At 40.8% G+C, this 15,468-nt stretch overlaps 3 protein-coding genes across 14 annotated transcripts in view; 1 reads left to right on the top strand and 2 right to left on the bottom strand.

Annotated features, from left to right (window-relative positions):
• LOC116920282 (speckle-type POZ protein) overlaps positions 1-15,468 on the top strand; it is a 43,204-nt gene that overhangs the window by 19,622 nt on the left and 8,114 nt on the right. Inside the window, exons 5-9 of one of the 10 annotated variants that reach the window (XM_045167713.1) lie at positions 657-768; positions 4,954-5,155; positions 5,216-5,301; positions 5,454-7,561; positions 12,734-12,845. In XM_045167713.1, coding sequence (XP_045023648.1) covers positions 7,356-7,561; positions 12,734-12,845 — 318 coding nt within the window. In that variant the 5' untranslated portion in view covers positions 657-768; positions 4,954-5,155; positions 5,216-5,301; positions 5,454-7,355. The other 9 variants (XM_045167709.1, XM_045167710.1, XM_045167712.1 and 6 more) reach the window with 9 other exon arrangements.
• Positions 911-3,270, bottom strand: LOC123468027. 3 transcript variants are annotated; one of them, XM_045167726.1, is made up of 3 exons: positions 3,135-3,255; positions 2,650-2,707; positions 911-2,236 (listed from the first exon to the last, which is right to left on the bottom strand). In XM_045167726.1, the coding sequence occupies exon 3, from the start codon at positions 2,188-2,190 to the stop codon at positions 1,012-1,014; it is 1,179 nt and encodes a 392-aa protein (XP_045023661.1). In that variant the 5' UTR covers positions 2,191-2,236; positions 2,650-2,707; positions 3,135-3,255; the 3' UTR covers positions 911-1,011. The 3 variants fall into 3 exon arrangements, with proteins under 3 accessions (XP_045023661.1, XP_045023660.1, XP_045023662.1); XM_045167727.1 differs by lacking the exon at positions 2,650-2,707 and having other exon boundaries at positions 1,411-1,710; positions 1,788-2,236; positions 3,135-3,270; XM_045167725.1 differs by lacking the exon at positions 2,650-2,707 and having other exon boundaries at positions 3,135-3,269.
• Positions 12,986-14,217, bottom strand: LOC116920286. Its single transcript, XM_032926481.2, has one exon. The coding sequence runs from the start codon at positions 14,215-14,217 to the stop codon at positions 13,099-13,101; it is 1,119 nt and encodes a 372-aa protein (XP_032782372.2). The 3' UTR covers positions 12,986-13,098.

The raw sequence follows: 15,468 nt of genomic DNA on the forward strand, positions 1-15,468 counted from the left end.
TTTATCCACACCCATGTGACAACTACTTGCTGAGGATCGGGGTTGATCGGCAGCCCGATCAAAATAAACTTAACGTTACGGTGCAGGGCTTTATAGACCTTCTTAGTATCTCTAAGTATATGGGTTAAGCCGACCCCCTAGCGGCGCGTTGCAGTGTGATGGGGTGCCGTGAACAGCCGCTTTTTATTTGGCTCGCCCGATGTGGTTGTTCCCTAGGTTTTTCAACGGTAGCAGGGGCGCGTCAAGTGGCAAATCAGACGAATCCTGATTCGTCTGATTAACAACAATACACTAGAAACGCTATATACCTGATCTCAGCAGCCTCCTGCCGGTAATCAGCTTGTACTAAACTTTGTACAGGACCTTATGGAAAATCAGGATTCGTCTGATTTGCCACTTGACGCGCCCCAGACGACTACCACATTTTTTCAAAAGTTTTCTGTCACCAATTAGGTTTAAAGCAGACTAGATTTAGGTTTTTGTTTTATTGACTTTTTGTGATTTAAATATTAAAGACACAATTTTCAGGGGGTTTCTATGATTGCTCAGTGTTGATTTTGATCAGGTTCAACAAGTGTTAGCATGAAATCCCCCATATAATAGAATAATGAAAGTTACAGGTTGATGTTCCATTTTCTTTCCTCTTTTACTTTCAGACTGGCAGCAATTGATGAATTTCAAATTAACAGAGAATTGTTGACATCATTGATATCAAGTGATTTAGTCTTAATCAGTGGGAACTGGAAGAGTATCACAATGGACATTAAGGTAGGAAATACCATTCTTCACCAGTTAAGCAAAAATGTTGCATTTCCTTTGTGAAGTGGTGAACCTTGTTGATTAGCATTTTTATTGGCTAATTATTTCAATTACTCTAAGTCACAACAATTTGAGTAAAAGAAAAATTATGTACAGCTCATAGTTTGTATTAAAGCTCAGTTGTTCGTACAGAATTTCTGGGACAGTGCAAATTTTATTGCATTAGTGTTAGTTGTGCTTAAAAGAAAGACATTATTTCCTTTTAAATTGATCGTAGATTCGCAAAGCTATCGTGCCACAATATTCTGCGGGCATATAAAATATGTCCATGTTGTCCTTTTTCCAGATAAAGTCCAATACTGCATTCATATTTTGCCTCACGGCAACATCTGACTTTTCGAACTTTATTTTGGAGACCAAAGTGTCGCGTGAATTCCGTTGACATTCTTTCAAAAGGATGTCTTTATTTCTGGCTCGCTGAATGGTGAAACCTGTCGGTATTCGTTCGAACGACCAGTAAGTTTTCTCGTCCGTTTGAAAAATCACGAAGTGATGTTTATGCGAAAAGATTTCAGATATGTTTGGTTTTAGAAAAGTATTTACGAATAATTGCACTGTTTTTAAGATGAATGAGAATATTCCTAATATTAATACTATTACTGAGAGATCGTATATTATTGCGAATAAGATTAGAAAAAGGTTAAGCCGATCCAATGGTACCAAAAAATGGGGGAGGTACCATGAACTTATTTGCCCTTTATAAATCTCTAATTGAGTAAAAGTCTCTGAAGTGCTTAAACGTCGCACTTCGTTGAACACTTGATCCACATTCATGTAGCAACTGTTTCCTGAAGATCGGGGTTGATCGGCAGCCTCGTCAAAATAGACTTGATCATTGTATGGTGATTTGATGCGATAAAAAACCATAGCAGCAAATATTTGGCAATTCGCCTTGAGAAGATGGTAAACGTTGTTTAAACAATCTTTCCTCCAAATGTAGTTGATGAGTTCTTTGATTGTTGTATTACCGCCTGCAGTTGTGTCATGCTTCCTGATTTCTGCCAACGAAGTCCAACCAGTCGGCCGTTTCTTCCTTTGGTACATGTCCCGAACACTCTCGAGGTTCTTCGAGCGTTGAATCGTGATGCGTTCCATGTTTTTCTCAATCGACCACCACCAATCGTTCGTTTCCATTATAATGAACGCGTGGTAAGACATGGTGTTTGTCAACTGCCACGAAGAGAGCGGATTGCTGTAGACGGAGGCATTTTTGATCTTTTCTTCGGTGTCAATTAAGTTTGCCAATTTTTGGCGAAGCTCTTCATCCGTAATCCAATAACCACCTGTAGACGGTTGATCGGCCCTAGGATCAAAGTACAATTTTTGCGTGTATTTGCTACCAACGGCGGCACAAATTTTGCTTGGCGACATTCCCTCTTGTTGCCGCGTAGGTGACGTCACGCACTTGCAACAGTCCCTAAATGTTTACGTTTTTTTAAAAAAGATTATTGTTTCAGTCAACTTGATTAAAATGTCATTGATATCCCAGGTAAAAATTTACTTGGCAATTACTCAAGTAATACAATAAAAAAACTCGAGTAATAGAGCAAGGGCGAAACGCGTACCCCCTACTGTTTTACGAACGCACCTTACTATTTTAAGAGATAAATTGCGGCTGGCGGCCATGTTTGTATCTTGATACAAACATGGCTTCTAGCCGCAAAAGCCATCTTAAAACCATATGGTGCGTTCGTAAAACAGGGGGGGGTACGCGCTTAGCCCTTGCTCTATAGTAAAGGATTTTGGAACAAGTATTTTTACAATAATAACATAAAAAAATATAAAACTACTTGAAGCAAAAAAACTTTTAGAAAAAAAAGCAAGCAGTACCGAAGCAGTCATTTTCTAGTGAAACCCTCAAAAATTTAAAGGGGGAAGTAAAATTTACCTGTAAGTCATCAGAAGAAAGTTATGAAAAAGGTAGAAACCAAAAATTGAGAGTGAAGCATATCACGAAAAATACATGCATAAAAATATATAAAGTAGAAGTACAGTGGCAATCAGTAAAAACAATGGGAGTCTAGTAACAATAAAGTGGCATTAATGCCCAATGTAGTGAAACAGCAATTACTATAGTAAAATAGCAGTTTGTGTCAGTAAATATAGTGAACACTACTGAAAACAAAGTGTGTCCAAGTAAACGTGTAGTTGTCACTAGTGAAACAGTAGTGTGTGTTAGTAATACTGATATTAAAACAAAGAAAAAAATACGCCTACTTAGTGTTACTTTTATTTTACTGCGTTCACTACAGTAAAATGATAGTTTACTTGGCTACATTATCATTTTATTGTAGTGCAATGTAGTACTTTTTTACCTGGGATGAGAGCGAGTGAATGCACGATAGCTGAGAATTGTTCTTTCCACACGATTATAACAGCACTAGCGATACACTGTGTCGGTTTTGTTCTACTCGCCTCCGTGAAAATGTGCCCCCTTTCTGGATGGCGTGAAAACTTAACTGCCGCTCCAATTTTGAAAGACGGATAGTATCTTGCAAATGAATTGTATAACTTCCGGTATTCTTGGTCTCGAAAATTGCAGCGGTTTTTAAAGTTTTCCATCCAGAGGGAGGTACAAATAGAGGCGGTACGTATACTTCTCTGACGACGCTCTGTGGGAGTGGCCTTTAGCAATGTGAAGCGTCGACGCACTACTTATCCTCTTTTTTCATCGACGCCGCAATGGCGCGTCCAGTCCCGCGGCCGTCTCTTTTTTTTTTTTTTTAAACCTCGCGTCCAATGTGTTTACTTGATTCGAACCCGCAACGGCGCAGTAGCAATCGCTTTAATGGAAAAATGGATTCAAATATGAATTGCATAATCATGAACTCGTAAAGGCTTTCTTTAACCAACGACATCGACTGCACGCCAATTCACCTCATTTCGGCTAAGATTATTGTTAACTTTCTGCTATTTGTTGATTACATTGTAACAAGGAATGTTCTGGAAAGACATTTCAACAACAACCCTACGATTCCGGTTGTTTACGTTCGCCTTAAGACGAGCTATTCCTGGAACCCACAACCACAAGCCGTCCATAACATTGAGTTTAGCCGTTAAAAAAAATGCTGTGTCGGGACTGCGTTAGTTAAAAGAGAACGTCGTGGCCAAAAGTCAGCCCCAAGGCAGACAACCAAGCTGCTGGACGATTGCAACTGCAATGCTCCGGTGGAACCAAATTGAATTTGTAGTAACGCGAACGTAGTCGTTACGCACCTTTTAAGGGACGTTGATTGCCTGTGTCTTCTACAACGTGTGTTTGCTAATACGAGACTGAACGTGAAAAAAAACGGGAGGATAAAGTTATATGCCTTTACAGTATTTCTTGTTCACAGTGTTGCGATTTCAACTTCACCCTGCATTAAATGCTTTTTGTGTGTGCTATGTGTGTTTGTTTGAGATAAATAATCTCGGGCTGCGCCAACAACTTATTTATCAAGTCCAACTTTAGCAACATGATCGTGAAATTTCGTGTTGTTTCGGCTATGACTTGGGTAGTCTAAAAAAAAATAAAAATAACATTTGGCGTCCTTCAAAGTGTCACGTAGCTATCTGCCCAAGATTTAAAAAGTGGAAATACGTGCGCAGTTCGTTCTACGACATTGTCAGCTGTTTTCCTTAGGATTGCACTCTGCCCGGCGATCAGTTTTACAGTGGGGCGTGTTTGTTTTCGATGGAAACAGGCCACATCGTCGTTGCGTTTAAAGACTTCAACGAGCTGGACGAGTTCGTTTTTGGTGCCCTCAAGCAGCATTCCAATCTCGCTCGTATACATCAAGCTCCAGTCTCCTAGAAAAGTTATCCGTACGTACATGGCCATCCTCTTTCCTCTTTTCTGTTGTTGTGTCGTTGAAGTCCCACGCTTTAAAAAACGACGCACGATTGCAACTGTTTTTTTGCATCGATCCTTTAAAACGTCTTACAAAGAGCAGACGCCATAGCGACCCATTTGCCAATGACGTCATCCCGTCACGCAGTGTCCCGCGTCTCTTGTTGCAAGCCGGTCTGATTGTGTGTGTTATTTGAATGATGCTAAAGTGACATGCTTTCAAATTAGAAGTTGCTAATTGCAAATGTGAAAAATACGAAGAAAAGTGAGTAAATTATTTTATCCTCTGTTGTTTAATCATTTAGATGTGGATGACGAAGGGACCGTTGGCATTGACTTCAAGGACGCAAACACGTGAAATAGAGGCAATTTACCTGAGGCAGCCAGGTGACATGTTTGGTAGTTTTCGATTAATCTCGTTCGACGAAATGGATGGGAGAGAAAGGGATATCCAAAATGGCCGACCGTTTGCTAGACCCTCCCCTTAAAACGTCAACATTTGGAAAGGTAAGACTTCAAGTTCATTTAGTAGTTGTGCTTCTCTTCAACGGTTTTGTTCACATTTAGATCGTCGTCTGGCCGATCCTAATTCCGTGTTTCGCTGTTTCGTATACCACCGCGGACGGAAACGGTGCGGTTCGCCATATTTCACGGTATCAAAAACTTGTTTTCTTACTTTATACATTAGACATCATATAGCACATTTTTTGGGTGACCAATTGTTCATAATCACGAAGATGCAGAGAAATGGAGCAACTTTCCTTATGATTTCGATTAGCAATTCCTGTTTTTTTATCAATTATAGTGAAATGGCTCGTGAAAGGGATTCCAGGAAGTGGTTGGACGTCGACTGGTATAATCAGCTTACGTCTTTAACGATGAACAACACTGAATGCTACCTTGTCTATCGAAAGTTAGACACACAGGAACTGCATCACCCTAGCTGTGTTTGCCCAGATTTGGCTGACGGACTACTGGCAGGTGATAGTTGCCGACGATGACATCGGATCGTTGGACATCACGTGACTTTTGCCTTTGGAAGTGGAAAACTCGATGGTCTGATTGACATCATCACATCATATCCAAGGTAAGAAATAATATCTTTTCACCATAGCATTTACGAAATGTTGCCATTGTTTCGTGATGAGGAGTTAAGTGTTCTCAAGTCTGTTTCATACGGTAGAGGTAATATGTTTACCGATTGTGATTTTCAGTTCCTTAATAGCTTTTTTGAAACGCCATGACCGGTCGGTTTGTCCCTAATAGCAAAAGCTTTATTCTGAATTTTATGCCTAGGTGTCGACTTTTTCGTCGTTGTTGACTAATTGTGTATTCATCGCCTCCAAATTACAAGTAGACGTTTGGCACGAACAGAACCGCATAGCTCTTATTGCCAGACTTGCTCGACATGGAGGGTAGCGGAAACAAAAGAATATTACCAGAAAGAATAGGAATTGTTGCTGATGCTTATTCAGCCAATAGGCACTGTAAACGACGTTGTGCAAAATTTCATTGTGCTCTAAACATCAGCTGTTTCCCTGCGCGATTTTCTTTTACCTTTGTTGTACAGTGAAGATATAACGTTAATGTCGACGACAGACTGAAATACTTCGTTTTTATTCTTCTGATTCTTGCAGAAATATTCCATCACCTTGTTCATATCGTTCCATAAAAAACTGAAGACCATTTTTGAGTCTTTCAACGAAGTGCATCGTGGATGTCGTTGACATTCATTCAAAAGGACGTCTTTATTTTTGGCCCTGTGAATAACCAATCTAGTCTTTAACTGCTCCAACGACCAGTAAGTTCCCTCCTTTGTTGTGGAATAAAAAATGGACCATTTTACACAGCTGAACATCACGCGTCCTCCCGCGGCTGTTTCTGCCAGCCAATAGAATCGATGCTTTGCTTAGTTTGCTATTTCTTTCTTTGCACGCAATACGTGTGGGTAAGACCAAGTCAAATTCGCGACTGCGCAAGACCAGTCTGGTAACTGTGCAAAAAAAAAAAAATGTTTCTTTATATTTCAACTGCGGAACCACGTCGATGGATTCTACGGGAATGGAGGAAATGGATTGGCGGCTAAGTCAGTTCTCTCTCGCAAATTTTTGTTGGGTCACTTTCTGCGATTGATCTGCCTACACTTCAGCAATTTGATCTAAATATCCTGGAATTCCATGGCTCTCATTTGATTGCCAAGCTCTTCATAAACCCAACGTGGGACGTCTATTCTTCAACTCAAATTGCCAGTTTGAAGCGAGGCATATTATCCCCTGATAAAAGCAGCGGCGCCTCATCTCGCGTTGTTACGACATTCCATATCGATTGACATTTAAAAATTCGATACGAGTCAGTGAGACAAAAGAAAACTGTCCCAATCCTCTATATACCTTCAGGATCGAAAAGAACAATCAGTTAAGTCGGAACCAAGGGGGAAGAGATGAGAAAATGATCCAAGATGGCCACCCTAGCAGACCCTTACTCCTTTTTTTCAAAAGGCATGCCCATTCCAGTGAACACAGGTAAGGGCGGTAAGGGCTGCCTTCGTTGACAGTGAAGCAGTGATAGTTTCAAATGGAAGATGCAGAGAAATCGAGCAACGGTTCCTTGTTTTTATTTAAAAAGTAACTCGTTAAAGGGATCCCAGGAATTGGTTGGACATCGACTGGCATAATCAGCTTACGTCTTCAACGATGCACAACAGTGAATGCCAACTTGTCTATCGAAAGTTGAAATAGACACACAGAGACTGCACCACCCTGACTGTGTCTGCCCAGATTGGGCTGACGGACTTCTGGCAGTGATACTAACAGAGTCGCCAACGATGTCACGCGTTGAACATCACGTGATTTTCGCCTTTAGTTGTGGAAAACTCGCCGGTCTAAGGAAAATCATCAGCACGTATTATTCAAGGTAAGAAACGACATCTTTTCACAACAGCATATAAAAAATGTTGCCATTGTTTCGTGGTTCGTGGAGCTAAGTGTTGATCAGGTTTTTTTTTCTTTTTAATTTTGGCTAATTGTTCATTCATCGTCTTGTTTCCAATAACCATTCCTCTAACGACGTGCTAAAGATGTTTCAGCCGTTTTTCGTTGTTGTTGTTTATGCCTCTGAAAATGCATGTGTATCAAGTCTGTTTTATGAGGCCGATCGGGGTTTTCAGTACCTTCATTACCTTGCGGGCTTTCTGCTTTTCAAATCACTGAGAACAGATGAAACACAGAGTATAGTTTTTTGAAACGCCACGACCGTCGGTCTCACCCTGCCATTTTTCACAACGTGATCTTATCCCCCCGTGTTTTTCTCGCGATCGACCACCATCGCAATCATTCGTTTCGATTACAACGTGGTAAAGCACCTTGTTTTTTTCAACTGCTCCGAAAAGACGCTGCAACAGCGTGCCGTGAATGCCCTTATTTGATTGCAAAGCATTTTGTGGACTCAACGTGGGCCGTCTATTTCATCGTGCTATCCATTACAAACAAGTGAGTCCGGACGTGTTAGCTAATGAAAACATCACGACCGGTAGTTCTAACGCGCCGGAGACGACCGCGAGCAGCTCGACCATAAATAAACTAGCTACGAGCATCTGAGTTGTTGGACTCGAATGGCCTGATCGAAGCGAGTGCTATCTGCCTGGCAAAACTTGTGGTTGTTGCCTCACGCAGTTGCGACACGACATTGACACAAGCCACAGAGACAAAAGAAAAGCTGCCCCTCGCCCACTCGTCTTTGGGATCGGAAAGGACATCCAGTTAAGTCAGAGCGAAGGCAAGGGGAGAAACTATGATCCATGATGGCCGTCTTAGCAAACCCTTACTCCTTTTCAAAAAAGCGTATCTATTCCATTCTTTATGTATTGACAGTGAAGCAGCAAAGGTTCCAAACGGTCGAAAAAAAAAAAAGAAATAAAAAAATAGTTTTCGAACATCGTAGATATCCAGGACGTCGATCCTGACGTGTTCCAAGAGGTGCAGCTCCGTTACCTGTACACTGGCCGGATGTCTCTGGGAACGATGGACAAAATGGCAGTCTCTGTTTTAGCGGTGGCGGACAAGTAGCTATTTGCTGGATCAGTTGAAAACGGAATGTGAAATTCAATTGATGAAGAGGATTTCAGTCGATAATTGTGTGGAGTTGCTTTCACTTGGCGTCCAGGCTCATCCAGCGGCGCATTTGAAAAAGATTGATTTCATCCTCGGCATTACCCAGACTGTGTGATGGCGTCCGATCGACGGATATTTCTTTAATTGTTTTGAATGAATCGAAATGATACGCGACCGGAAACTGTCAGACGCTTGTTTCGGCAAATTGTGCTTCCCTTCAGGTTATCGCGTGTCGAGCCCTTTCTCTTCCAGGTGTGACTGTATTTGTAGTTGTTCTACATTGTTGAAAGTGTTGATTTGACTGACTCGTGTGCCTTGCTGTGTATTGGACGATCAGGTTGGTCAATTGTATTAAAACCGAACGCGAGATATTATTCTCGAACATGACTTGTTTTCTGTTCAATATCTCCCTTCGAAATCCTTCTGGTTGATCAACAAGCCTTAATGGATCCGGGTGCTTCCAAAACGATGAAAGTTTTACCATCGCCTTGGCTGTCATCTTCTTTTCACTGGTACTTTGCAGACTGGCAGCAATTAGTGAATCTCGGAATGACAGACGATTGTGGACGTCCTTAAAGATCCAGTGATTTAGCCCTAAACATCAGTATGGAAAAACGTCACGGCCTGAGGAGTATCACAATGGACATTAAGGTACCAGTTTTGCAAAAATGTTTAGAATTTTTATTGACCAATTCGTTCATCGCTTCTAAGCCACACAACTTTTAGAGTAAAAGAAAAATTAGGAACAGCGAATAGTTTGTATTTAAGTTCATTGGCAGCAGTTGTTCGCACAGAATGAATTCTTTCCCCTTGATTCTTACTTGGCGACACACTGTGGGCGTTGCCTTTGCAAGGAGAAGCTTGGGCGCCATTCTGTCCCGTTTTACATCGGCGCCACGTTGGCGCGTCCACTCCAGCGGTTGTTTTCATTCCTATCCTCGCATCCAACGTGTTTATGACTTTTCTTCGAATCCTCGGCGGCGCAGTAGCAAACGCGACAATGGGCTCCGCTAGGTCACGTTCGCTCCCGGTCGAGCTCTTCCTGGAAACAAAATGTACCGCCTATTTGCATCGCACTAGCCATTAAAAAAAACAACTGAGTCGGACTGCTGACTGGACGATTGGAACTTCAATGTTCCAGGCATCCAAGTTGAATCGAAACTTATAATTGTGCGTGAACATCTCACACCTTTTAAGGACGTTCAATGCGAATGGCTCGTGTTTGCTTGGATTTGTGTGTGATGTATTTGTTTAAACAGGAAACTGAACGTTGAAGAAAACCAGATGATAAAATTTCTGGGGCTTCAGACTTTTCGTTCATAGGGTTGTAACCTTAAACATGGCCAAACATCAAATGTTGTTTTTTTTGTTTTTGTATTTGAGATAAATGTAATCTCGGCTCTTCTTGCAATGGATCCCGTCGCTTATCGCATCCACCTTTTTTTATGAGGCAGTGGTAACGTGTTGTACATAAGGTCCAACTTTAGCTCCAGGATCTTGAATTTTACGGGTTTCGCTTATTTAATGACTTGAGTGGTCTCGAAATTCCGTGAAGCAACAAACTGAAAAGATTTGGCGTCCTTTTAAATTGCCACGTAGAAAAGGAATCCTATCTCCTGAAATGATAAAAGTGGAAAGACGCAGCTTTTTTTTACGACCTAGTCAGTTGTTTCTCTTGAATTGCACTTTGCTCCGCTGTCAATTTTATAGTCGGGCGTATTTTCGATGGAACAGTATAGATTATCAACTGTCACATCGTTGCGTTTTTGTACATCAAGTCCAAAAATGGAAAAGAGAAAGCCTTCAATGAGCTGGACAGTTCCAACCCGTTGTTTTGCTTCCTTAAAAATAACATTCGAATCTTCGTGTGCGTATGTCAATCGTCTCTTAGAAAAACGTTCAAGCTCATCTTCTTTTCTCTCTTTTCTTTTCAGAATAGAAGCAGCGAGTGAATCTCGAAATGGGGTAGCATTTTGGACATTACGTTAAGATGATGTGATTTTAGTCAATGGAGAACGCTCATCCGGTCTGAATTGGCTATCGTTACGGACTCTAAAATATGAAAGGTTATCTTTCTCGGTAGCAAAAATATTACCCTTGCGTTGTGATTAAGTCATTTCTTTTAATACTAGATGAACATCTCCACATGCGTATACAGAACACGGAACACCAGTGTAAGGCAGTGGACAGTGGAATGGAGTAACGAAAACTTCAAAGTATACCACATTGTTTCAGTGTTCATTGACAATTATTCATACAGAATTACGGATCAGTCGTCATTGCAGCAATTCAATCAGCCAATCAGGAAAAATTCCAAAGTTGGGTCGTTAGAAATTCTCGTAAGTTACTAAGCCCAAACACAGACGTAATAATGGCTGCTAAATTTACGCATTTTAATCATGCCGCGGTATAAAGCTCAACCTGAAATAAAGTCATTGAAGCGCTTAAACGTTGCACTTCCCCAAAAAATTTATCCACACCCATGTGACAACTACTTGCTGAGGATCGGGGTTGATCGGCAGCCCGATCAAAATAAACTTAGCGTTACTGTACAGGGCTTTATAGAGGTTCTCTTCCATGATCGACAGGAGGCGAGTGAAAGCTTTATTCGACCAAGAGGGTCTAGACACCCTTTATTTCCCAACCTTCTTTTTCGTTTTTTTTTTTTTTTTTGTTTTTTTGTTTTTCATTGCAATTTGCGTCTAAAATACTTGACTTGAATTGACGTCGTAACCTGGGAAAAATTTGCGTTTAATTTTCTAAAGGGTGAACCTTTTTTGTGCCATTTTAAATTTCCCTAAAAAGCGTTCATGGGAGTAGTTTATGTGGAAAAGGGGTGGAGCTAGACGTGTCGTTTTGAGGTATTCCGGACGGTACCGTCGAAACGACTAAAAAAAAACCGTGACCGTACTCCCCAGGTGGTGACCGCCTGTCAAATCTCTACCCAAATGTTTGTCACTTTTTTTTTGTCCCGAAATGATTGCGACGTTTTGAAAATAAGGCGAAAAAGAGGTGTATTTCATTGGCGATGACTGGAAAGCGTCCATCGTCTTGATCTATACGCGTTCATAACGTTTGCTGCAATGAAATGTCCGAAATTATCGCTGATTGCATTTAAAATATCTATTTGTTAATAATTAGTTGTTTTCATTTTTAGTTTTCAGATCGAAGCATAACAAATCGATCTATTCCCATTTTTTGAAAATTTTTTAATTCCAGAACGCCACACCAAGTGGGATCTGCAGCTGGCTGCACCTTTATTTTTCCACCACGCGATGACACTGTTGTCGTTTGTATTTTCATTTCTGCATGAAGTACTACACAAGGAGTAGTAACGCCTTCAAAACAGCTTGGGCTACGCATGTTAAGCTCTTTAGATGGCGGTGGGGGTTGACAGTCTGGAATTTAGAGGGAGGGATGAGGGAATAGCAGGAAGCAGACGAATTTTGAACTACGTCACTAAGCAAAACGTAGCAGACGAAATTCAAAATGACTACCTTTGTTTCCCTCTATTCCCTTCCTTCAAATTCCAGACTTCGTAGTCTGTGTTGATACTGTCTTTAAAGAGAGGCATTGATTGGCTTGTCGTTAAAGTCTGCAGTAATTATGGATCTGGAACAGTCAAATCGTCATTTCTAGATTTAGGTCTTCCCTAAGAAACTGGAATCTTGTAACTTTGCCAAATTAATGTGAATAACCATCCATTATTTATTTTATGAATGAAAAAAACATGTCAACTACCAGGGGGTCTATCGTCTATGTCCCAATTAGGTTTAAAGCAGACTAGATTTAGGTTTTTGTTTTATTGACTTTTTGTGATTTAAATATTAAAGACACAATTTTCAGGGGTTTTTTTACGATTGTTCAGTGTTGAGTTTTGATCGGGTTCAACAAGTGTTAGCATAAAATCCCCCATATAATAGAATAATGAAAGTTACAGGTTGATGTTCCATTTTCTTTCCTCTTTTACTTTCAGACTGGCAGCAATTAATGAATCTCACATTAACAGAGAATTGTTGACATCATTAATATCAAGTGATTTAGCCTTAATCAGTGGGAACTGGAAGAGTATCACAATGGACATTAAGGTAGGAAATACCATTCTTCATCAGTTTAGCAAAATTTGTGCATTTGCTTTGTGCTGTGGTGTACCTTGTTGATTCGAATTTTTATTGGCTGATTATTGCATTGTCTCTGTCACAAAATTCGGAGTAAAAGAAATATTAGCTAGAATAGCTCATAGTTTGTATTAAAGCTCAGTGGTTCGTACAGGATTTCTTGGACAGTAAATACAGTGCAAACCTTGTTGCATTGGTGTTAGCTGTGCTTAAAAGAAAGACATTATTTCCTTTTAAATTGATCGTAGATTCGCAAAGCTGTTTGGCCGCAAAATGCTGCGGGCAAGTAAAATATGTCCCGTATCTTCCCCTTCCAGATGAATTCCAAAACTGCATTCATATCCTGCCACACAGCAACATTTGACTTTTCTAAATTTGCTTTAACGAGAAAAGTGTCGCGTGATTTCCGTTGACATTCTTTTAAAAGGATGTCTTTATTTCTGGCTCGCTGAATGGTGAAACGAGTCGGTAATCGTTCGAACGACCAGTAAGTTCCCTCGTCCGTTTCAAAAATCACGAAGTAATGATGCAAAAAGAATCCAGATATTTGTCTAAAGAGAACCAAAAAGTTTGGCACAAAAAAATCGGGGATGTTCCATGACTTTATTGACACTTTATAAATCTCTAATCGAGTAAAAGTCTCTGAAGCGCTTAAACGTTGCACTTCGCTGAACACTTGATCCACATTCATGTAGCAACTATTTGCTGAATATCGGGGTTGATCGGCAGCCTCGTCAAAATAGACTTGATCATTGTATGGTGATTTGATGCGATCAAAAACCATAGCAGCAAATGTTTGGCAATTCGCCTCGAGAAGATGGTAAACGTCATTTAAACAGTCTTTCCTCCAAATGTAGTTGATGAGTTCTTTGATTGTTGTATTGCCGCCTTCTGTCGTTTCATTCTTCCTGATTTTTGTCAACGGACCAAAGCCAGTCGTCCGTTTCTTCCTTTGGTACATGTCACGAACACTCTCGAGTTTCTTCGAGCGTTGAATCGTGATGCATTCACTGTTTTTCTCGATTGACCACCACCAATTGTTCGTTTCCATTATAATGAACGCGTGAAAAAGCAGTGCGTTCGTTACTTGCAACGAAGAAAGCGGATGGCTGTAGACGGAGGCCTTTTGGATCCTTTCTTCGGTGTCAATTAAGTTTGCCAATTTTTCGCGAAGTTGGTCATCCGTAATCCAATAGCCACCTGTATCTGATTGATCGGCTCTAGGATCAAAGTACAATTTGTGAGTGAACTCGCCACCACCTTTGGCACCACTATTGCCATATGACATTCTGGGACCCAGGACTGCAACTGCAAGTTTCCGAGTTAACATTGAAGTTAACATTCTTTGCCGTTTTTGTTGGTGACGTTACACACTAGAAACAATCTCGAAACGAGTGGAAACTGCAACTATAGTTTTTCCGCTTTTCAAAACCACCGTTTCGATCTACTTGAATTCCTGGACATGAAGAGGATGGAGAGCGAGAGAGTGCATGGAAGGGTTGACAGTTGAAAACTGTTCTCTTCACTTGATTCTAACTATTACTGTGGTCGTTGTCTCACACTGTGGGCGTTGCCTTTGCAACGAGAGCCTTCGATGCCATACAGACCCCTTCGATGCTGCGTTTCTGCGTTTAGTCCCGCGGCTGTTTCTATTTTCATTCTCACATCCAATGTGTTTATGACTTCGACTTGAATCCGCGGCTGCGCAATAGCAGCGGCGCGCAAGCTCATCTTTAGTACGAGTTGCTTAATCATGTCGAAGTCTTGTAAATGATTTTGTTCACGAACGATAATTTATGTTTGATTTGGTTACGTATTTGGGCGATTTAATTTTTCACCTTCTGTTATTTGTTTACTTGTACTATAATGGAAAGGACGTTTCAAGAACAACCGTAAGACTCTGTGTCAGTTTAAAAGAATGTCATGGCCAAACATCGTCCATATATCGCAGACGGCCGCAACGCTGGACGACTGGCAGGAAGTGCTCCGGGCATAGCAGTTGAATTCAAACTTCTTTTAGTTTTGCGTGAACGTCACACATCTCTTCAAGGCCGTTGTGTGTGATCGACGTGTGTTTTTACGAATACGAAACTGAACGTTGAAGAAAACCATAAGATTGAAGTTCTATGCCTTTAGATTTTCTGTCCTTAGTGTTGCCACCGTGAACTTCTGAAAAGAAATAACATTTGGCGTCCTTCAAATTGTCACGTAGAAAACAAACCCTATCTCCTGAAATGTAGTGGAAAGACGCAGCTTGTTTTACGACATAGTCAGCTGTTTTCCTTCGAATTGTACTCTGCTTGGCTTTCAGTTTTATAGAGGGCGTGTTTTCGATGGAACAGTAGATTATCAACCGCCATATCCTCGTTGCTTTTTTGTACATTGAGTCCGAAAGAAAATAGAACGCCTTTAATGAGCTGGACAGTTCCAACCCTTTGTTTTGCGTCCTCAAAAATAACATTTGAATCTTTCCGCGTATGCCAACCGTCAAGTTACCCGCTATTGCTCATCTTCTTTCTTCTCTTTTCTTTTCAGACTGGCTGGAGCAAGTGAATCTCGAAATAGTGTAGCATTTTGAACATTTCGTTTAAGA

This window comes from Daphnia magna, unplaced genomic scaffold (genome assembly GCF_020631705.1).
Source record: "Daphnia magna isolate NIES unplaced genomic scaffold, ASM2063170v1.1 Dm_contigs265, whole genome shotgun sequence".
Taxonomy (NCBI): Eukaryota; Metazoa; Arthropoda; class Branchiopoda; order Diplostraca; family Daphniidae; genus Daphnia; species Daphnia magna.